General features: G+C 38.5%; 1 protein-coding gene and 1 long non-coding RNA gene across 2 annotated transcripts in view; one reads left to right on the forward strand and one right to left on the reverse strand.

Annotated features, from left to right (window-relative positions):
• The window catches only part of LOC129646453 (uncharacterized), a 29,463-nt gene extending 26,388 nt beyond the window's left edge, over positions 1 to 3,075 (forward strand). The window contains exon 3 of the long non-coding RNA XR_008711928.1: positions 2,941 to 3,075. This is a non-coding gene — a long non-coding RNA (uncharacterized LOC129646453). The remainder of the gene's footprint in view (positions 1 to 2,940) is intronic.
• Positions 1 to 24,123, reverse strand: part of MBD5 (methyl-CpG binding domain protein 5) — a 149,848-nt gene that overhangs the window by 55,650 nt on the left and 70,075 nt on the right. Inside the window, exons 2-3 of the mRNA XM_055572651.1 lie at positions 15,722 to 15,895; positions 1,682 to 2,354 (exon numbers count right to left, since the gene is read on the reverse strand). Of these exons, the coding sequence (XP_055428626.1) occupies positions 1,682 to 1,794 (113 nt within the window). The 5' untranslated portion in view covers positions 1,795 to 2,354; positions 15,722 to 15,895. The remainder of the gene's footprint in view (positions 1 to 1,681; positions 2,355 to 15,721; positions 15,896 to 24,123) is intronic.

Here is a 24,123-nt window from a genome sequence, read left to right on the forward strand (position 1 = left end):
AGCCTCTTATATACGTTCAAGTGGTAAGTTAACCAGTTACACATACACATGAAGCAAACCTATGCTGGGTTTAATTTATCTGAAGGTGTTTTAGCTTATCTGGCAAAGTTAGTTTCCAAAATAATCCCTAGTGTGCAGATTTGGGTTGGGAGAATTAAAACTAACTCATTCTAACAGTAAAGTCTACTCAGACTTGGGATGTCATGAGCAAGACAACTGACAGACTTCCAGACTGAATTTGCCTTAACTCTCAGCAACCTAAAAAGCTGATTTATCTTTCACAGGGAGAAAGAAGAAACAAAATAAAACAAAACAAATAAACTGAAATTATCAAGATTTTTGGAGTTAACTGCTCTTAGTTGTAAATATATAACATTTGCTCCTTACAGACTAGAACAACTGTAAACAGGAACACAACACCGGTGTCTTGCTACATTACACTGATAAAGTATTCCTGGAAGTTTGGTAACAGGATTGGCAATAGAAACACTTTGGGAAAGTTATCCCTCGTGTCCTCATCCATCTAATCTTTAATGGGGTGAGCTCCACGTTCCCTGCTTTCTTATCCCTTCACTTCAATTAATACAGAGCACCTCCTAAATATTACAGAAATTAAAAAAGATGTTCAAAAGAATTTCAGTTGGCCATTAAGTTTACCTCAAGAAATAACTTCTACCAAACAAACAAATCCAGGACAGGATCTGAATTGACTTCTGAGATGTTATAGTACAAAACTGTCTGAGTATGTATCATGTGAAATTCCTCATTTATATAAAATACAGCTTTGCACAAACAAGAATTTCACTGAAGCTGAGATACAAATAAAAGTAATAATGATGAACTGAAAGCAACATAATTAATCTAATGATGCAATGTGATATCTTTTAAAAAGTTCTCTTCATCATAGCTTTTTAAAAAAGTACATCACAGAGAAAAATTTATGGTATCCTACTCACATATTTACCAATAAACTACAAAGTAAGGAACTTAGGTGCCAATTATTTAATAATAAGACTAAAAGTTCTTGCCAACAGTTATTTCATTCAACTTGCTCAACATAACAAAGACCATCAAAATTTAAAATAACAGGTATTTACATGTAATCTGTATGATTTTTACTTGTGAGATGACTCCATCATGACTTTTTCTTTTTTATTATTATATGCAGGGAATAGATTAAAAACTGCACAGAAAAAACAGGAAAATTATTTTTAGTTAATATCAGGCATTAAGAAACTGGTAATTGAAACTGCCTATAGAGAAAAACACAACCTTACATCAGAGTAGCCAGCGGAAGCACTATGAAGGACAATAATATTGTCAGGAGACATCGGGTCTATTTTCAGTATTTTACATTCTCCTGCGAATGTGGTAATGACGCTCATGGGTTTCTTTTAGAAATCTTCATCTTTTTCTTTATCCTTGTTAGAGAGATAAGCAGGGCGACACTTTATATAAACACAAATAATGCATAAAAATCCTCTCTTGTAACCTAAGGCAGGTTTTATATTGCAAAATAATATAAATAAAAACACAATATTTCCAGCACAAAGATCATTTATTCAAATTGACTTGAGGTGCTACCAGTCACAATATTTTATGTTCTCAGAGGAACAGGCTGTACCTTCTTTATTTGGTGGCTGCAAACTTGGAGATAATGCAGGGAATAGGAAGGGCTCACCTGATGTAAAGCACTCCATTTTGATCCACACGACGCTGCCAACCCACAGGAACTTGTATAGCTGGAAGACCTCCATCCTTGTCCCCTCCGTCACACTCCTTGCCTCCATTCATTTTCTGTGTCTGCTTAGGACTCCCCAAAGATATCAGCAATAAGATGATGTCCTTGTATTACAGGGCATCGTGGCCTTCAAAAATGGCCAATGCAGCACAGTTTTCCCCAGACTGTACAAAATGCATTGGGAAGCTTCGGCTCAGTTTGGAACCAAGTCCTTGAAATCTGCCATTGTAGAAAAAATCAGTTTCCCATTATAATCTACATTAAATAACCAATATTTAATTCCTAAGGATGGTCTACATGGGTAAAAACAAGTGCTTCTGACTAATGAAAATCATATTCAGCAATGCTGGTACCTGTCTGAAGTGGGAGAGGGGAGGAGTGTAAGTTTTTAGTTCAACATTTTGTCTTGAACCTTCATGTTGGACTAAAACAACCTCTATTGTTTAAAAACTGGTCTCATTTTTATAGTGTGAGTCAGTTAATATTTTCAGGTACTACCCGCCTTTATAGGCCACATTCTTTAAAGTTTCTCTTCATCTTCCAATCTGAATCCAAGATGTTGCAAGTTGGTTCATTTGATGTTTTCATGTCTTCAAAATTCCAATAAGGTAGCCTGAAACACATATAAATACGTAAACACTATATTTAATAATGAAAAACTGAGAAGCTGCACACTTTTAAAAATGGAATAAACCGGTAAGTGGAGCAAGCCATTTTGATGTCCTTTGCCGTCAAATCACATGTCAAAGTCAACTTTTCTTCTTCCAGCTTGATCTACTTACTCCAGATCAACCAGTCTGCTGGCTCTTCAACACATGTAGCTTTCTAATTACTAGAGACAGACTCATGACCATGGCATTACACATATATACAACCTCCTTCTGGCAATAAAAACATATCTATCACCTCTTGTGACCTAACGACTAGAAAGCTGTGTGTTAATACAATCGCTTTTGATTACTGTTTAATTCTACAAACCCCTATGATTAACTTTTCTAATCATTATATTCACCTAAATAAGAGGTTTTTTTTTTTTTGAAGAGAAAATTAAAAGGAAAAAACACACACGTGCATTCCCAAGTATGAGAAGACTTTCCCCCACTGTTCTTGGCTATAAGAGTGGGAATCACTTTACCTAAGATTTACAAATTCCCTTCTATTACGGAGTATTCTCTTAATTCCTTTTTTTGTGTCACAAGGTACTGTCTGGGGAGAAGACACATTGGCCTGAAACAGCAGCAGTCAGTGCTAAGGTGGAATGCTACAAGAAGTCATCTTAATGGAACTGGTGAATAAACAAATATGGCAAATAAATTTTTAAAAAGATTTAGTACTTAATTCTGGTGAAGAATGTGATACCACAACTGCCAGCATTGTTGTGGCAAACAAGATTTTTTAAATCAATTTAAAACACAGTGTGTGATTACCTCGTGGAACTCATGAAAGTACACTAAAGGATGAATGAAAAGAACTATTCTAGTGTTACATGAGTGGGGCTTGTAGTTTGTTGCTAAAAATTACTGGTGACAGCATCATCCACGATTAAAAATGCTGAATCTTAAACAACTTAACTGAAAGTAAAGGTAACATGCTCTCAAAAACTCTGTTAAATGACCCAAGATTCATATCACAGTATTAAGACTTTAAATTTTTAATAAAAAGTAATATTTTAGATAGTTTTATATATGCATGTATGACTCAGTCAACAAATTAAATAAATTAAACAGTGTTAATAGACATAAAACTACTCAAGTGCCAAACCTTTCTTCAGATTTTTTCATTGGGAAAGTAGGAGAATACTTTATAATTAAAAGCATTATGTATTCAGGCATATGCCTTATTTGCTGCCTTGGCTGTGAGGCAGATTAAAGAGGAGCTACCCCACGTCGGAGGTCAGGGGCAGAAGCTGGGAGGACCCTATGCCTGAAGGGCGGCAGCCAAGAGGAGTTACCCGACGTCCGAGGTCAGGCGCAGCTGCCGAGAGTGCCAGGCTGCGACAGCGCAGGAATGGCCGAGAAGAGCTACCCAAGTCCGAGGTGAGGGGCGGCAGCCGAGAAGAGCTACCCCGCATCCGAGGTCAAGGGTGGCGGCTGAGAGGAGCTACCCCACACCCCCCACGCCCGAGGCCAGGGGCTGCAGCTGGGAGGACCAACCCAACGTCCAAGGAGCAGTGGCTGCGCGGGCGCAGGAGGGCCTAGAGGAGCTATCCCACGTTGAAGATCAGGAAGGGTGGTGGTGAGGAGATACCCCTCATCCAAGGTAAGGAGCAGCGGCTGCGCTTTGCTGGAGCAGCCATGAAGAGATACCCCACACCCAAGGTAAGAGAAACCCAAGTAAGATGGTAGGTGTTGCAAGAGGGCATCAGAAGGCAGTCACACTGAAACCATACTCATAGAAAACTAGTCAGTCTACTCACACTAGGACCACAGCCTTGTCTAACTCAATGAACTAAGCCATGCCCGTGGGGCAACCCAAGACGGGCGGGTCATGGTGGACAGATCTGACAGAATGTGGTCCACTGGAGAAGGGAATGGCAAACCACTTCAGTATTCTTGCCTTGAGAACCCCATGAACAGTATGAAAAGGCCAAATCATAGGATACTGAAAGAGGAACCCCCAGGTCAGTAGGTGCCCATTATGCTACTGGAGATCAGTGGAGAAATAACTTCACAAAGAATGAAGGGATGGAGCCAAAGCAAAAACAATACCCAGCTGTGGATGTGACTGGTGATAGAAGCAAGGTCTGATGCTGTAAAGAGCAATATTGCATAGGAACCTGGAATGTCAGGTCCATGAATCAAGGCAAATTGGAAGTAGTCAAACAAGAGATGGCAAGAGTGAATGTCGACATTCTAGGAATCAGCAACCTAAAATGGACTGGAATGGGTGAATTTAACTCAGATGACCATTATATCTACTACTGTGGGCAGGAATCCCTTGGAAGAAATGGAGTAGCCATCATCGTCAACAAAAGAGACGAAATGCAGTACTTGGATGCAATCTCAAAAACGACAGAATGATCTCTGTTCGTTTCCAAGGCAAACCATTCAGTATCACAGTAATCCAAGTCTATGCCCCAACCAGTAACACTGAAGAAGCTGAAGCTGAATGGTTAAGACCTACAAGACCTTTTAAAACTAACACCCAAAAAAGATGTCCTTTTCATTATAGGGGACTGGAATGCAAAAGTAGGAAGTCAAGAAACACCTGGAGTAACAGGCAAATTTGGCCTTGGAATACGGAATGAAGAAGGGCAAAGACTAATAGAGTTTTGCCAAGAAAATGCACTGGTCATAGCAAACACCCTCTTCCAACAACACAAGAGAAGACTCTACACATGGACATCACCAGATGGTCAACACCAAAATCAGATTGATTGTATTCTTTGCAGCCAAAGATGGAGAAGCTCTATACAGTCAATAAAAACAAGACCAGGAGCTGACTGTGGCTCAGATCATGAACTCCATATTGCCAAATTCAGACTTAAATGGAAGAAAGTAGAGAAAACCACTAGACCATTCAGATATGACCTAAATCAAATCCCCTATACAGTGGAAGTGAGAAATAGATTTAAGGGCCTAGATCTGATAGATAGGAGTGCCTGATGAACTATGGATGGAGGTTCGTGACATTGTACAGGAGACAGGGATCAAGACCATCCCCATGGAAAATAAATGCAAAAAAGCAAAATGGCTGTCTGGGGAGGCCTTACAAATAGCTGTGAAAAGAAGAGAAGTGAAAAGCAAAGGAGAAAAGGAAAGATATAAGCATGTGAATGCAGAGTTCCAAAAAATAGCAAGGAGAGGTAAGAAAGCCTTCCTCAGCGATCAATGCAAAGAAATAGAGGAAAACAACAGAATGGGAAAGACTAGAGATCTCTTCCAGAAAATGAGAGATACCAAGGGAACATTTCATGCAAAGGTGGGCTCGATGAAGGACAGAAATGGTATGGACCTAACAGAAGCAGAAGATATTAAGAAGAGATGGCAAGAATACACAGAAGAACTGTACAAAAAAGATTTTTATGACCCAGATAATCACGATGGTGTGATCACTCACCTAGAGCCAGACATCCTGGAATGTGAAGTCAAGTGGGCCTTAGAAAGCATCACTACGAACAAAGCTAGTGGAGGTGATGGAATTCCAGTTGAGCTCTTTCAAATCCTGAAAGATGATGCTGTGAAAGTGCTGCACTCAATACGCCAGTAAATTTGGAAAACTCAGCAGTGGCCACAGGACTGGAAAAAGTCAGTTTTCATTCCAATCCCAAAGAAAGGCAATGCCAAAGAATGTTCAAACTACTGCACAATTGCACTCATCTCACATGCTAGTAAAGTAATGCTCCAAATTCTCCAAGCCAGGCTTCAGCAATACGTGAACCGTGAACTTCCTGATGTTCAAGCTGGTTTTAGAAAAGGCAGAGGGACCAGAGATCAAATTGCCAACATCCGCCGGATCATAGAAAAAGCAAGAGAGTTCCAGAAAAACATCTATTTCTGCTTTATTGACTATGCCAAAGCCTTTGACTGTGTGGATCACAAGAAACTGTGGAAAATTCTGAAAGAGATGGGAATACCAGACCACCTGACCTGCCTCTTGAGAAATCTGTATGCAGGTCAGGAAGCAACAGTTAGAACTGGACATGGAACAACAGACTGGTTCCATATAGGAAAAGGAGTACATCAAGGCTGTATATTGTCACCCTGCTTATTTAACTTATATGCAGAGTACATCATGAGAAACGCCGGGCTGGAGGAAACACAAGCTGGAATCAAGATTGCCGGGAGAAATATCAATAACCTCAGATATGCAGATGACACCACCCTTATGGCAGAAAGTGTAGAGGAACTAAAAAGCCTCTTGATGAAAGTGAAAGTGGAGAGTGAAAAAGTTGGCTTAAAGCTTAACATTCAGAAAACAAAGATCATGGCATCCGGTGCCATCACTTCATGGCAAATAGATGGGGAAACAGTGGAAACAGTGTCAGTCTTTATTTTTTTGGGCTCCAAAATCACTGCAGATGGTTCTGCAGCCATGAAATTAAAAGACACTTACTCCTTGGAAGGAAAGTTATGACCAACCTAGATAGCATACTCAAAAGAAGAGACATTACTTTGCCACAAAGGTCCGTCTAGTCAAGGCTATGGTTTTTCCTGTGGTCATGTATGGATGTGAGAGTTGGACTGTGAAGAAGGCTGAGTGCCAAGGAATTGATGCTTTTGAACTGTGGTGTTGGAGAAGACTCTTGAGAGTCCCTTGGACTGCATGGAGATCCAACCAGTCCATTCTGAAGGAGAACAGCCCTGGGATTTCTTTGGAGGGAATGATGCTGAAGCTGAAACTCCAGTACTTTGGCCACCTCATGCGAAGAGTTGACTCACTGGAAAAGACTCTGATGCTGGGAGGGATTGGGGGCAGAAGGAGAAGGGGACGACAGAGGATGAGATGGCTGGATGGCATCACTGACTCGATGGACGTGAGTCTCAGTGAACTCCTGGAGTTGGTGATGGACAGGGAGGCCTGGCGTGCAGCGATTCATGGGGTCGCAAAGAGTCGGACACGACTGAGAGACTGAATTGAACTGAACTGAATGAAGCATATACTAATTTAGCTGAAAGTCAGGAACCATAGGGATGGGAGTGGGAAACACTGGCAAGCAGTGGGAAAAGTAGCAAAACTTTATTGGGAAAATGTGGAGTATAAAGGAAAGTGCCAAGTAGTGCATTCTCAGTGGTGACTCAAGGTGCTAATTACATTGCTAGGCCCACTCCACTGGGTCTATGCATCCTATAGAAATGACCTGCTTGCAGGCATACCACCTTATTTCTGTCTCTCATTCATTGCCCCTTTAACCATGATCCCTGTTGATCATGTATGTGTTTATTCATGTTTCATTCCACAGTTAGTGAGCAGCTATTATGTATGAGGCCTATGCTATATGCTGGAGTACAAAGGTGGTGTGTGTTCTTAGCCGCTTAGCTGTGTCTGACTCTTTGCAACCTCAGGCTCCTCTATCCATGGGATTCTCCAGGCAAGAATACTAGAGTGGGCTGCCGTTTCCTCCTTCAGGGGATCTTCCCAACCCAGGGATTGAACCCTCATCTCCCGAGGCTCCTGATTCTTCACTACTGAGCCACCTGGGAAGTTCCACAAAGGTGGTAAGACACCACTTTATCCAAAGCCCAGGGCAATGTCTGGCACTAAAGAGCTGCTGAGGAGAAAACAAAAAGCTGCTGAGTGGGGAAGAATAGAAAAGAAAGAGGGAGGGAGGGGGTCAGGAAAGGATGGAGAAAGCAAGGAAGGGAAGAACAGTCCCTGTTCTCAGGGCGTTTCCTGCCTAGTAGAGCTCCTGGTGCTAATGTAAGATGGGAAGGAATTCTGTGTCATTCTGGACTCCCAGTCTGATCAAACAGCAACAGACACTGATGAGTAAACTTGATTTTTACAGTCTTTTTTTCACGCTCATTTTATTACCTTACTTTTTCCTAAAGCGAAGTCTTCCGTGGCCTGTGGTCTTTAGATTGGACTAGCTCTCATTTCCCTTACTTTCAAGCTTTCTGATCATTTGATGCCAGTTTCTCTTTCTTTTTGGTTTGCCTGCTCTTGCGTGTGACTCCAACTTTCCTGAGATGGACTGACTCACGCCTTTAAGTAATTAGTGGATCTGCCAGATAATGACATCAGACTGATTTCTGCCAAATATCTTCCTCATATTTCAGTAATCAAACCTACAAAGATCTGACGGCTGGGTTTTAGACCTGCAGTTTTGAAAGCATGGCCCTGGGACCACCATCATTACTGTTAACAGCTGGGATCCTGTTACAAATGCAGAGTCACAGAACTGACCCCATACTTTCTGAATCAGAAACCCTGGAGGGCAATCTTTTAAAACAAACAAACAAACAAGCCGCCTAGGTGATTCAATGGCATGCTCAAGTTTGAGACCCACTGACTCAGACTTCTGTACCAGCTTCCCTTCCTAGGATAGGACCCGGTTTTACATTTCCACGGCTGGCCCACTTCTTCCTTTTGTTCCTGGGAGGGTCATACTTTTTTTTTGGCTGATACTTGGCATTTTAGAGGCAGCTTAATTGTTAAGGGCCTTAGGAACTCCTCACAGAGCTGAAGTCCAGCAACTGTTATCATTTGTTTATCTCTAAGTGGGATTGATTTCCCCAACATTTATTTTATAAATTTGGAAAATTCAGAAATGTTTGTGATGAAAATTAAAATTGAACTCTAATCTCACCGTTGAATAATAACCACTGCAAACATGGATGACTTTCAATCATTGTTTTAAAAAGTTTTAAAAGCACACATTAAAAAGAGTCTAATAAACAATGAGCTACCGCTGCAAATTTACAATGCATTTTGTCACTTTGCTTATTTAAAAAAAAAACAAAACACTTAGAAAATATTACAGATGAAGTTCAATACTATCCCTCACTCCCATCCGGTTTCTCTTTTTAGTCCTGTTCCCCTCCCCTTTGGCCTAAAGAAAACTAACACTCCTATTCTGGTCTGTAGAGAGTCCCTTGGACTGCAAGGAGATCAAACCAGTCAATCCTAAAGGAAATCAACCCTGAATATTCATTGGAAGGACTGAGGTTGAAGCTGAAGCTCCAATACTTTGGCCACCTGATGCGAAGAGCTGACTTAGTGGAAAAGACCCTGATGCTGGTAAAGATTGAGGACAGAAGGAGAAAGGGATGACAAAGGATGAGATGGTTGGATGGCATCACTGACTCAATGGACATAAGTTTGAGTAAGCTCTGGGAGCCACTAGGGAAGCCCACAGATGGACAGGGAAGCCTGGTGTGCTGCAGTCCATGGGGTCTCAAAGAGTCAGACATGACTCAGTGACTGAAGAGCAACAATCAATCCTTCCAGGCTATGTTTTTATAGGTAAACAATATTTGGCTTTGTTATAAGTATTTTAAAGTTTTTACTTTTACATAAATACTATTATACATATATATTCTTCAACTTGCTTTTTAAAATTCAACATTGTTTTGAGTGCTATCTCTGTTGACATACAGATCTATCTCTTCTGCAGAAATACAGATCCAATTTGTTCATTTTAAACATCTGAATAGTATTCTATCATATAAATTTACAAATATTCATCTATTGGAATATCAATCATATTAATGTTGGGTCTGCACATTTAAACTTTGGAGGCACTGCCAAATTGCTCTTGAAAAAAGCTAAGCTAATTCCAATTTTTTTCTATGTATAATAGTGCCTTCTTTAAATATTGAATTATTACCACTTTGCACTTTATTTTCAGCTTAAGCATTTTACTATGGCATTCAATATTTACTTTCCTTTTGTGGAAATAGATTTTTCTCCTAAATTTTCACAGTTACAAATAAATCTGAGATAAATATCTCTGTACATAAATCTATTGCCATTTTGATAGTTGACTGAGAAGGCCATGCATCTCAAACTTCTGAAAACTGATACATGCCCTCTTTTGCTAAATATTATAGTCTATTCTATTTGCCTCTGAGATTCTGGTAACTTTATCTTCTATATACAATTATTCAATTCTATTTGCCTCTGAGAGTCTGATAACTTTATCTTCTATATATAATTATTCAACAATTATTCAAGACTCATTCAAGTTTTATTTTTATAGTTTTATCATTAAAAACAAAAGTTCATCCTTTTTTTCAAATTTAACATAAAAACTACATATCCACAACATTTTCCCTTCACCTCTCCTGAAGATTTCATTATGATCTACCCTGTTTACATGGCTTGGTTTAACCCCAAAAGACACAGATTAAAACAAAAATGTCTGGAAACATGAAAGGCACTTTTGTCTCACTAACAGTGAGGATCAGGGATAGATCTTACACACAGGACATTATTTAAATTGGTTACAAACATTTTTGGCAGAAATAAAAATAAAAAAAGTAGGGTGTGTGTGTGTGTATGTGTTCTGAGGAGAATATCTGCCACCATTCTATCAACATTTTCATTTTCCATCCTCCTTTCAATATGCAAATAAGTCTATGACAGTTGGCTTTTGTTGAACTGAATTTTAGTGACCTGATTTAATTCTTTGCATTGGCTTCATTCAGAATTCAAATTAGACGTCACCTCCTCAAAGAGACACTGTAAATCCTAAGTATTCTCCCACACATTGTTAATTCACTGATACCTCTTATTAACTGATTTTTTTTTTATCATTTATTTGTTTGTTAATCTTTCCCCACAGGAATGTAAACTAACTCCTTACATCAGGGACCTTGTTTCTCTAGGTTCTTCCAATAGTTCCATTTCCTGATTAAAGCAGGTTTACTGCCTCGCCTACTGGGTGCTTAAATACTTGATGAAGACTACGTACATTCCAATTAGCCAACATAGTTTTATATTCTGATTTTTACCATGTAGACCTGTAAGGTTTTTAGCAACACAGGCATCTAAAATGAAAGAGGTTTAAAAAGAAGTCAGTAGACGCTAGGGACTATGCATGTTGACAAAAAACACAAAGGAATTTTTTTTTTTTGCTCTAGCTTTGTCCCTAATGATCTCATAATCTCTGAGTAATAATTTTTGTGTAGAAAAAGCATGATAGGCCTTCTAAGAAAAATAATATGCTAACTTTTTATTTTATTTGTAAAGCACATCAGAGTTTTATTTAAATATCTTATATACACACTTTAATTGGATTAATAAACGAACCACTAAAATGAATGCAACCATATAAAAATGAAACCTGTATTTCAACATGATGCTAACTAAGGCAATAGACGGCTTTTTCTCTCTCTGCTTTACCGACATTCTTGTCAACCTAAGAATAAACTCACTGTGTTATGCAGTGTTAAGTGTATATTTTAAAAGTTATACCCAAAATACCAAGAAGACTAGATATCAGAGAATATGACATCATGAAAATAAGTAGCTACTTTTCATAAATTTCTCTGAATAACAACAAACATCATATATTTTTCTGAATAATGTCACAAACTTGATTAATGGTGAAAACAATGAATTGATTTTTAAGTCATGTGATACTATGAGTAAATTCTATTAAAATGTTTATCACATTAATCATACATTAATCTTGTGCTCAGTGGCATTACTTGGATACACAGTAGGACAGAATGAATACTGAATGAACTACTGATTTATCAAAATGAGACCATGTAAATTAGATAAAATACCAATATTTAACATAAATATAAATTATCACATGTATTTTATACACAATGATTATAAAGTTAACTCATGAAATATTCAAAGCTTAGAAGTCTCCTCCAATAAGTCAACTATACTTCAATAACAAAAAAAGGAAGTCTCTTCCATTCTGACATTAGCAAGGATTAACGCCTCATGTTCAACACTTGAGAAAAAAGGCTCACATGAAACCTACCTCTCTATCTAAATTCTGAAACAATATGTACATGCAACAACAGATATGATTGGATTAAGAAATAACATGAGCATTAGCATTTTGAAGCATAATGTCTGAGTAGCTAGAACATTATTATTATTTGATTGGGTAATAAATGGATATACTCATCCTCTTTCCATTAGTTAAATTATACTTGTTAGGGTAACCCTAAATGATATTTGTCTCTTTCAGTTATCTTTCACCCTCATACCAATTTACACAGTTCCTTTATAGCACTTAGCCAGCCCTCCCATCCAACCTTGCCATCTGTTTCACCTTTCACGTATTTGTTTAAGCTATGCATTTTTATTTATGAGCACGCTTATCTTACAGTTATATCTTCTTTCATTTTTAAAAAATCTTCCAATAAATTAGCTTCATTTTAACTCTGGTTGTTATTTTCATTTGGTTCTTATCTTCACTGTGCAGCCACCTTTTCCAAAACAGACCTCTCAGATATATCTTTTGTAAGAGACCTAATGCCTCTGCCAGGCTCCACTTACTCACCCCAAACTACCCCAGTGCAATTTACATTTGTTTTACAAATTTATCAGGATATAAGCACATCTTTCCTGCCCTGATCGTTAAAACTCTCTGGTTTCAAACATCCTTGCCCTTTCAGTGTAGAAGAGTATTAATGTTCAAAAACTGTGTATGAGGATGACATCGGTCCTCAGAGGCAAGGTAACACGCAAACTGAACTCTGCCCATCAATGGTCAGGAGGATAATTTACCTAGAACTTACACATTCTAGACACACAGAAGCCTTTAGAAGACTAAATGCTAAATGTAGCAGGCTGCAATTAACTACAAATATCTTGTAGTTCCTTCCATTAGGAAATGAGATTTACTACTCTGCCCTTTGGATCCAGGCTGACCTTGTGGCTTGCTTTGATCAGTAGAATGTGATATAGCTCAAGGGATGGGCCTAAGCCTCAAGAGGCCTTGTATCTTCCACTCTTGCTTCTTGGAATGCCACTGTCACACAAAGAACTGGAACTGGCCCTTTGAGGATGGAGAGAGAGAGAAATCCAGCTGGTCCGTCTGAAGCCCCAGACACATACATGAGTCCAGCCAGCACCATGTGAAACAGAGATGAGCTGTTTCATGGAGCGTAGCCTAGTCTTCCAACACACTGAATCAGCAGCATTATTTCAAACAGCCAAATACTACACTGGAAGTGATGTGAAAGTCTAAAATAGGGTTTTATTTAAATTAACTACAGTATTGAGATGCTATGTAGCTCTATCTTTTCTTTTTTTAAGTTTTGTTGAGGATAGTCATTTCTGTTTATTTTGTTTTTATTTAAAAAAATTTTTTTTCCACGCTGTGCATCATGTGGAATATTAGTTCTCTGACCAGGGATTGAACCTGTGCCCCCTGCCTTGGGAGCTTGTAGTCTTAACCTCTGGACTGCAGGGAAGTCCTGTAGCTCCATCCTTGTGACCTTGGGTAGGTTTTAAAAATTTTCTTTCCTTATAAAATGGAGATTTTATAGAACTTTTCTGCTTTGGGGATACAATAAGCTAAAAGTCTTAAACCAGTACCTAGCACATAATAAATATCTACATTAGTATTTATGTGCATGCATGCTAAGTTGCTTCAGTCATGTCCGACTCTTTGCGACCCCATGGACTGTAGCCCACTAGGCTCCTCTGTCCATGGATTTTTCCAGGCAAGGATACTGGAGTGGGTTGCCATTTCCTTCTCCAGGGGATCTTCCCAACCCAGAGATTGAATCCAGGTCTCCTGCATTGAAGGCAGATTCTCTACTATCTGAGCCACCAGGGAAGCCCACTAGTATTAGCTGTTATTGCTCTAAATGGAGAAAAAGGAGAGTCAGAAAGAACACATTAACCAGAATGACCTACATAGTACGAACAAAAACTAAGGCTATCCCTTTGGCCGGTTCCAAAAATGCCTCAGCCTATCACCCTTACTTTTCTGCTTGGAATGACATCTCTCACCACCACACTCATGTTTTTCGTTAAACCAACTTCCTGTTTATCTCAGTTTAAACGTCACTTCCTCAGAGAAGCCTTCCTGGTTTCTCCAGTCATTATTTGGCTTTCCAAGTCTAAACTGAATTCTCCTTACAACTCTCCCTGATAATATTCAGGAATTCACATGTATTACTACACACCACTGAGCTCTTTCTTTGCCCCTGCCATTCTACATGACTACAAACAAAACACAATTGAGACAACTAACTTTCAGGCAAGGCTTCCCTTTGTGCTTTTGAAAATACAGAAGGAAAGTGAGGGTTTGTATGCACATGAAGAAAATGCTTACTATGCATTTTACTTTCTTAAAAGTCGAAAAGAAAATAATCATGGATTCCAAATATATATTATTTTAAAAAAATTCAGAGAACTATCTGAAAGTATAGTAGGTCACAGCAGAACATCTAGGACATAATAAACTCATTACAACTCTGAGGGAAAATTTACTTATGATTTACTTCTATATATTAAGCATCAACATACTTGGCTATTTTTGCTGTTTTATAGTATAGTAAAGTTTCTCATAAGGATTATTTATAAAAACAATACTTGCCTTCATTAACATAATCTTTTTAAGAGTGCAGTAAGCAATTTGAAGGGGTGATTTTCACATTTTATCTGTGCATGATTGGTATTCTGGTTACTCAAGGTGTAGCTCCATAGGTTGAATCATTGTTAAAAATAATGTATATCAGCGTTTTAAAAATTAAAACTGTATTAAGAATGAAACAAACATGACTTTGGTCCATTTTGGGGTTGTACAACATATTGAAACAGCTAATGTTTATGTACTCTTTTACTTAAAAAAATGTTTAGCATTCTTCAATTCACCTGGCAATGGGGTTACTCAAAGAGAAAACAGGAAGACTCCTCAGCCACTGGAGAAACAAATACATTGTCTCTAAATATGTATAAATATTTAGGAACACTCAAGTCTAATCAACATCTCTAGCAAATATAATTAAATGTTAAAGATAACTATAGTGTAATTAATTATCTGAAAAGTTCTCTCAAGATGCAAGAGGAGGAAGATGGTCTCTGTGTTAATTCTAGAAGGGGGAGCCCAAAGCACACAATCTTTAAGTTCCATGAAATAAATGATATTTTACTGTGTTTATTTAGCTTACACATCAGGAATGAAATGAGTAAGTAGTAATACCTGTAGATGGTTAGTGGTGTCATATGAAAAGTGTCTCAAGGAGGCTCCATTTAGCATGTGACTGCTCACTGGAATTCTGAAGGTGGCAGAGAAAATGTAGCAGCCAAAGAAAACTTACACACAAAACATTCAATTTAGAGAGGCAGGTAGTTTCAATAGCACAAAACCGGGCGTAAAATATTTTACCTAACATGCTGAAGAAAAGCAAAACATCTAGAAAATAAAGTCTCCAATTCAACAAACAGAAACTGGAGAGCAAAATATAAAACCAAGTTACAATCAGGAGGGCTCTAGGCCAAATCTCACCAGTGGTAGTATTTGGTGCACGCACATTTTGAAAATAATAATACAAGTGAATTAATTGACAATATTTAAATCAGAAGGCATATGAAAATGTGCATTTCTTGCTTTACCTGGGAAACTGGACAATGTGGTAACACTAGGTCAGCATTCCTGCCTTGCAACAATTATCTGGAACAGATCAGTGGCTGCTCCTTCAGACAGGACTCGGCTCTCCAGTTCACTGCAGTGGCTTCCTGCTTCATTCCCACCAGCCTGGCCTCTGTAGGCACTTGGGTTTCCAAACTCTGGAATAGAAAGGACCTTGAGGTAAGGCCTGAAGGACAGACTCTAGCCCTTGACAAGAGGTACAGCTTACTTTTCTTAATGACCACTTAACCTATACTTCACAGCTTCTTCACAAGGGTAGAGGATGAACTCTCAGTGGATATGCATTATTAGTTTATGAAGGAATGCCAGCCAGTAAGCCAGCTAGAAACACAAGCACAGTCAACTTTCTCAACGAAGTTGATTTGACCCCCAGACGATTGTTAAGTTAGAGGCAGAGGGTACAGAGAATGCTCATCCAACTTTAATCCTTTTTCTTTCTTTCTGTTGTAGTACCATTGTCAGCAATACCACTATTTCAGGAATTTAATGTTGGGATCAAAGAATTATGGAACCAAACTGTACATTATCAATACTGAGTTACAAAATGACATTGTCCCCCTGACATTTAAAAGTGCTTTCTTTTAGCAAGTAAGAAAAAAAATTTGTAAACACTTTCAAAACACTTGAGACCTTATCACCCTTTTCTTAATTTTCTCCTAGCCATCAAGGAAACAATGGCAAGGCTGTTCCTCAGCTTGGGTTAAATTATCTTTGGTGCAATTTAAGTCATTTTGCTCCGTTTCCATAGTCACTGAACAATCTTCTGATTATTTGATGGATTTCACAGAGGCTTTGATATCATTAAGTTATGACTTAGGTATCAGATACAAGTATTTCAATCAGTGTAAACAAACCAATCAACAAACAGTCAACTGGTTTATAAATTAAGTTCTTGGAAATATAGATGGCCTGTGTCAGACCCTAGAGGCCCATCACCTTGAGAGGAATGGCAAAATCAATGTTTCTCAATTGGAAGAGTAGGGGTCATATCCTGGACCATAATTACCCCACAGGGTGTTCCTCTAACTTTGGGATCTTTCCAAATATCTGGCCTCCTTTTTCTTTTTAATTTTAGGCCAGAGAAGGACAGGGGACAATGTAGGACAGGGGTAGCAGCATGCTTGAGCAATGCTATTCCTCAGAAAGCAGCCAAAAGAGATAAAGAAACAATTAAGGGATGTGGGACCAAGGTTAAATAACTAAGTTTCTATAATCCTGATATGTTAAAGGTATTCCAGGCATTATACTCAGTGTTTTAAGTATTTATCGATAATCAACTACATGTAAAGCACTGTAATAGATACTCGGGACACAGACACAAAGAGAACCTAGTTTCCCTGGTGTCCACCACCCATCCCAGCCCAAGGAGCTTACTGCCTGAGAGGTGGGCACAGGGAATTGGGCAGGTTAGGTAAACAGGTAACTTAAATACTGAGTAATACCGGTTGTGAAGGGGCTAGGTATGGAGTGCTAAAGGAACACAAAGGGCAAGTCTAGTTTTCAGGGAAAGGAGGAGGCAGGATACATTTAAGGATGCACAGAGGTTACGCAGGCAAAGAAAGGTTACTAGGAGACCTGAAACTTTAGCTAATCTGTGAAAATGATCTTAGTGTGAAAAGATTAATATTGAAGATTTTATATTTGTTTTGGTAATAACAATTCCAATATTCTACTCATTTTTAGCTGGAAAGCAAGCATAAAAGTCTCATTTTCTTAGACCTATTAACCTTGAGATGTAAGTGATGAAGCATTAATGAATATTTTCCACAGGAACATCTGGATGCCTGCTCGATGACTTAAATAGAAAATGACCTGACATCTAGATAAGCAAATATTGTTCTGCAGAAGAAACACTATGAAAGAATGATGATTTGCCTCTAAGAAAGTGATTAGATGTGACTGTATTGGAAGTAGAAGCTAAAAGAAGCAAGATATGGATGAGGGAGTCTTATTCTGTAGATAAAGTAGCTCAAAACTGTAACTATATCCTTTAATAAAAGAAGTCCATAAGTGATGAAAATAAGATGACTACTGTGCTAAAGTTGTTTTAAAAAAATGTATAAATAATATTGGCTGATATTCTATCATCTGGGACTTTATAAATACACATATCAGCTCATTTAATCTTTGTCACAACCTTATAAGTAACCACCACTATTTTTTCTTTTTTAGAGCTGAGAAAATCAAGGCAAGAGAAATTAAATAATTTTATCTTCCCTTTTCCTCTCCAGTAATTAATTTCCCCTCTTTCCTTACTTTATTTTTTCTTCTTAGTATTTATCACTATGAATAACATGCTACATATTTTACAATCTATCCTATTATCATTTGTCTCCTCTGATGAGAGAGTAAGCTTTGTGAACATATGGATATATTAGTCACCAAAACAGGCAAAGGATTTTCTAGGTGGCCCTAGTGGTAAAGAACCCACCTGCCAGTGCAAGAGACACAGGAGACATGGGTTTGATCCCTGGGTTGGGAAGATTCCCTGGAGGAGAAAATGGCAACCCACTCCACTATTCTTGCCTGGAGAATCCCACAGACAGATGAGCCTGGAAGACTGCACTCCATGGGGCTGCACAAGTCGGACATGACTGAAGAGACTTAGCACACATAATAGATAAAAACCCCTGCTAATTAAAATGAAAAATTGAAGTATAGTTGATTTACCATGTTGTGCCAATCTCTGCTATACAGCAAAGTGACTCAGTTTTACATATATATACATTCTTTTTCTGAATATTCTTTTCCATTATGGTTTCAGTTCAGTTACTTGGTCGTGTCCACCTCTTTGCGACCCCATAGACTTCAGCACGCCAGGCTTCCCGGTCCATCACCAACTACCACAGCCTACTCAAACTCATGTCCATCACGTCAGTGATGCCATCCAACCACATCCTCTATCGTCCCCTTCTCCTCTGGCCTTCAATCTTTCCCAGCATCAGGGTCTTTTCCAATGAGTCGGTTCTTTGCATAAGGTGGCCAAAGTATTGCAGTTTCAGCTTCAGTATCAGTCCTTCCAATGAATATTCAGGACTGATTTCCTTTAGAATTGACAGGTTGGATCTCCTTGCGGTCCAAGGGACTCTCAAGAGTCTTCTCCAACACCACAGTTCAAAAGCATCAATTTTTCTGCACTCAACTTTCTTTATAGTCTAACTCTCATAATCATACGTGATTACTGGAAAAATCATAGCTTTGACTAGATGGACCTTTGTTGGTAAAGTAATATCTCTGCTTTTTAATATGCTGTCTAGGTTGGTCATAGCTTTTCTCCCAAGGAGCAAGCGTCTTTTAATTCCATGGCTGCAGTCACCATATGCAGTGATTTTAGAGCCCCCCAAAATAAAGTCTCTGTTTCCACTGTTTCCCCATCTATTTGCCATGAAGTGATGGGACCAGATGCCATGATCTTAGTTTTCTGAATGTTGAGCTTTAAGCCAACTTTTTCACTCTCCTCTTTCACTTTCATCAAGAGGCTCTTTAGTTCTTCTTCGCTTTCTGCCATAAGGATGGTGTCATCTGTGTATCTGAGGTTATTGATATTTCTCCTGGCAATCTTGATTCCAGCTTGTGCTTCATCCTGCCTGGCATTTCGCATGATGTACTCTGCATAGAAGTTAAATAAACAGGGTGACAATATACAGCCTTGACATACTCCTTTCCCGATTTGGAACCAGTCTGTTGTTCCATGTCCAGTTCTAACTGTTGCTTCTTTACCTGCATACAGATTTCTCAGGAGGTAGGTCAAGTGGTCTGGTATTCCCAACTCTTTAAGAATTTTCCAGAGTTTGTTGTAATCCACACAGTCAAAGGCTTTGACATAGTCAATAAAGGAAAAGTAGATGTTTATCTGAAACTCTTGCTTTTTCGATGATCCAGTAGATGCTGGCAATTTGATCTCTGGTTCCTCTGCTTTTTCTAAATTCAGCTTCCAGTTAGCATATTGTTGAAGCCTGGCTTGGAGAATTTTGACCATTACTCTGCTAGCATGTGAGATGAGTGCAATTGTGTGGTAGTTTACACATTCTTTGGCATTGCCTTTCTTTGGGATTGGAATGAAAATTGACTTTTTCCTGTCCATTATGGTTTATCCCAGACTAATTTTTGCTTTGGGTTCAATAGCTCCTTGAACTCTGGTTTTGTATCACTATTTTTTTTTTTAACTTCGTATTAGCACAAAGTATAAAATGTTATACATGCTGGAGCAAAAAGTATTGATTGAGTGAATGATGAGTGTAATTAATCAGTAAGGGTATACAGAGCCCTTGTCATTGTGGTACTGCACTTGTCACCATGAGATGGGGAAGCACTGTTTTTAAAGAACTTAGGAATATAAACAGGTAGAAGTATGAGGAATACTTGGGATACAGGATAAAAAGTCACATTTCATTACTTTCGCTGTTTAAGCATATAATGATGCCTAAAAATGCTTATACACTACACTTCTCAAGACCTCCTAGTATTCTGCTGCATTAATCTTTCTTGGAAATGCCAGAACTGTTCATAACTCTGCCTATGAACCTGTTGTTCCCTGTGCAAAGAAAGATTTCCCCCTACTTTTTTAAAGCAAACTTCTTTAAGAATAGAACTCCTTCATTATGGCTCTTCCAGTCCCGCTTAAGAATTACTATCTTTCCACAGTGCTGTTTTTATGTAACAGCACTCCCCATATTCTTTTACATACTGACATTATCAGGTACTTGTTATAAAAATAGTATGCTTTGAGTTGACTTTTTAATTTTTCTCACCTAGAGAACTTTTTTACTCCCCCACAATATAACCATAAATAAAGAAAAGTTCTCAATGATATGATAATATCACTCAGTGATACACAAACTGGTTATTTAACCAAAATCAAATGAGGGCTGAATAGAATCTACTTTTCTTATCTTATTTTCAGCTCAACTTCTGGGTTCAGGGACTATCTTCATTGACTAGAAGAGTACCTGGCAAACAGATTATTACTTATTGAATAAATAAATGAATGCCTGTATACAAACCATGGCAATACAAGCTAAATGGCATGGTATAAACTAAATGTACTATAGGAACTCAGAGATAAGAAATACTACAAAGAACAATGAACTAACAGGAAGTTTAGTATCCACAATTTTCTAGCTGTATAACTGAGCAAGACATATAGTTCAGTTCAGTTCAGTCGCTCAGTCGTATCCGACTCTTTGTGACCCCATGAATTGCAGCATGCCAGGCCTCCCTGTCCATCACCAACTCCTGGAGTTCACTCAGACTCACATCCATCGAGTCAGTGATGCCATCCAGCCATTTCATCCTCTGTCGTCCCCTTCTCCTCCTGCCCCCAATCCCTCCCAGCATCAGAGTCTTTTCCAATGAGTCAACTCTTCGCAGGAGGTGGCCAAAGTACTGGAGTTTCAGCTTTAGCATCAGTCCTTCCAAAGAAATCCCAGGGCTGATCTCCTTCAGAATGGACTGGTTGGATCTCCTTGCAGTCCAAGGGACTCTCAAGAGTCTTCTCCAACACCACAGTTCAAAAGCATCAATTCTTCAGTGCTCAGCCTTCTTCACAGTCCAACTCTCAAATCCATACATGACCACAGGAAAAACCATAGCCTTGACTAGACGAACCTTTGTTGGCAAAGTAATGTCTCTGCTTTTCAATATGCTATCTAGGTTGGTCATAACTTTCCTTCCAAGAAGAAAGCGTCTTTTAATCTCATCGCTGCAGTCACCATCTGCAGTGATTTTGGAGCCCCCAAAAATAAAGTCTGACACTGTTTCCACTGTTTCCCCATCTATTTCCCATGAAGTGATGGGACCGGATGCCATGATCTTCATTTTCTGAATATTGAGCTTTAAGCCAACTTTCTCACTCTCCACTTTCACTTTCATCAAGAGGCTTTTTAGTTCCTCTTCACTTTGTGCCATAAGTGTGGTGTCATCTGCATATGCTTTAATTTTTCAATTTGTTAAGATTAATGGGCTGAACTAGATCAGTTGTTTTCAAATTATTTAGCTCTCTTTTGTCTAATAAAAATCTAAATGGAACCCCCATTATATAAATAAAGAGACCACATTATAGTATTATTTATTAGCTTTATAATATTGAGACAATTGTGATTATCACAGAAAAGCTATTATAAATGGCAACTTTAAAAAAACAGCAAATTTGGCTTTGGCACTATTTAAGATTGTTGCAGTCAAAATGGTCTAGAAGCTTGAAGGGAGGTAAAGAAAATCTCGTTTCCACTACTGACTGACTTATCTAATCTTTACTCACATCTCTGGTCATGAATACAAAATATGGGCAAGAACCACCCAAAACTTAAATTAAGCAAGAGAACTTACTTCAGTATAATATTGTCACACTGATTTGCTGCTGCAGAACTGTAAAGGAGTGATAAGGATATATGGTAGAAAGATGCCTCTAAGTCATATTTGTATTTTTTTAATGGAGCATACATACACTGTAGCTATTCTCTTGCTTGCATAATTTGATTTGGATATATAACAATGGTGGGCTTCCCTGGTGGCTCAGACCATAAAGAATCTGCCTGCAGTTAGGAGACCCAGGTTCAATCCCTGGGTCTGGAGGATCCCCAGGAGAAGGGAATGGTTACCCACTCCAGTATTCTTGCCTGGTGAATTCCATGAACAGAGCAGCCTGGCAGGCTACAGTCTGTGGGGCTGCAAAGAGTTGGACATAACCGAACAACTAAGCACACATATAACAATGGACTCAATTTTTTTTAAAGGCCAGCTAAAAACTTAAAAACAATACTCTTAAGAAGTCTAAATATCTACATGGAAATTGGAGGTAAGGCTTTAGTCAGCAGTTCATAAAATATAAACAAGCAGCACAGTTTTTGTTTCATGATGTGTTTATGTGCTATAATTTGGTATACATCTGAGTGGGCATGCTGTTTTTATGACAGTGTTAAAATACTTCATATAATTTTAAAATTTAAATTTGTGTCCAACATTGGGAAACTCTGAAGAACCTCCTCCGAGTTAGATGTTCTTCTGATCCTTCTAATGCTGTCATTTCTATGTAAGCTAGAAAAGCAAGAAAGACTATAAAGATGACTTCAATATCTTCAACTCAGTGTATCTATGTTTACCAAGATAAGATACTTATGGAATAGAGTTGACCGAATTGAAGTGGAGAACTTGTGCTAGGGCGTATCAGAAATACAGCTTTAAAAAACATGTCAGGGCTTCCCTGGTGGTTCAGTGGTTAAGAATCTGCCTTGCAAAGCAAGGGACACTGGTTTGATCCTTGGTCTGGGAAGATTCCTGCTGCCGTGAGGCAAATAAGCCTGTGTGCCACAACTACTGAGCCCGTGTGGGGCAACTATTAATGCTGGCACACCCTGGAGCCCGCACTCCACAACGAGAGAGTAGCTCCCACTCTGCGCCAACTAGAGAAAGCTGCACACAGCGACAAAGACCCAGCACAGCCAGAAATAAACAAATTAAAAAACATGTCAGTCTTCCTAGTATTGGATGAATCTCTATGCACATAAAGCTGAAAACAGTTTTTGTATCAGAGATCCATGACATTTCTAACATCAGCTTTGCTGGCGTACAAGTATCTTAATTTATAAATGCAATTTCATTCCTATGTAGTAATTCACTGATAGTGACATCTGTCAGATGGAGAATAACTTTTCAGTGATTTTGTTTTTATTTACTTGAAGAACATAGCCTGATTTCAACTACAGAGGAAAGTCTCTTAACTGACCTCCACATAAACAAATCACTGAATTAATCAAAACAGCATTTCCATTTGAAAACAGACAAATGTTTACTTGTGCTCTTATCACTTGAATCATATGCTGTTGACTATCAGTTGTGTTGTTTCCAAAGCTGTCTGAGTCAGTAACATTTGCTGGTGTCATTTAGGCATTTAATAAAATGTTTTGTAAGCAAATGAAATATAAATAAAAAAAGAGAAAGAATATTTCCATGTAAATTAAGTTGAAAGCATAGCTTTTAATACCAGCCTCTTAAAAAATGAGGTTGAATAAGATGGAAAAGAGCAGAATCTTGCGAGGAAAACCCTAGAAATCATGATTAAGAGCACCAATTCCGTAACCAGACTGCTGATATTAAAATTTTGGCTCAGTACTTGGTGTATGACTTAGGGTAAGTTACATGTCTGTTCTTCAATTTTCTCAAGTGCAAAATGAAGGTAATACTAATACCTACCACGCTGCTGCTGCTAAGTTGCTTCAGTGGTGTCCGACTCTGTGCAACCCCATACGCTCTACCACACAGTGCTGAACACATTGAATAAGTAAGGATTTGTAAAGTACTTAGTGTCCAGCACATAGTAAGCACTATGTAAATACTTGGTAAATAAATAAAAATAGCTGGCCATAAA

This window comes from Bubalus kerabau, chromosome 3 (genome assembly GCF_029407905.1).
Source record: "Bubalus kerabau isolate K-KA32 ecotype Philippines breed swamp buffalo chromosome 3, PCC_UOA_SB_1v2, whole genome shotgun sequence".
Classification (NCBI taxonomy): domain Eukaryota; kingdom Metazoa; phylum Chordata; class Mammalia; order Artiodactyla; family Bovidae; genus Bubalus; species Bubalus kerabau.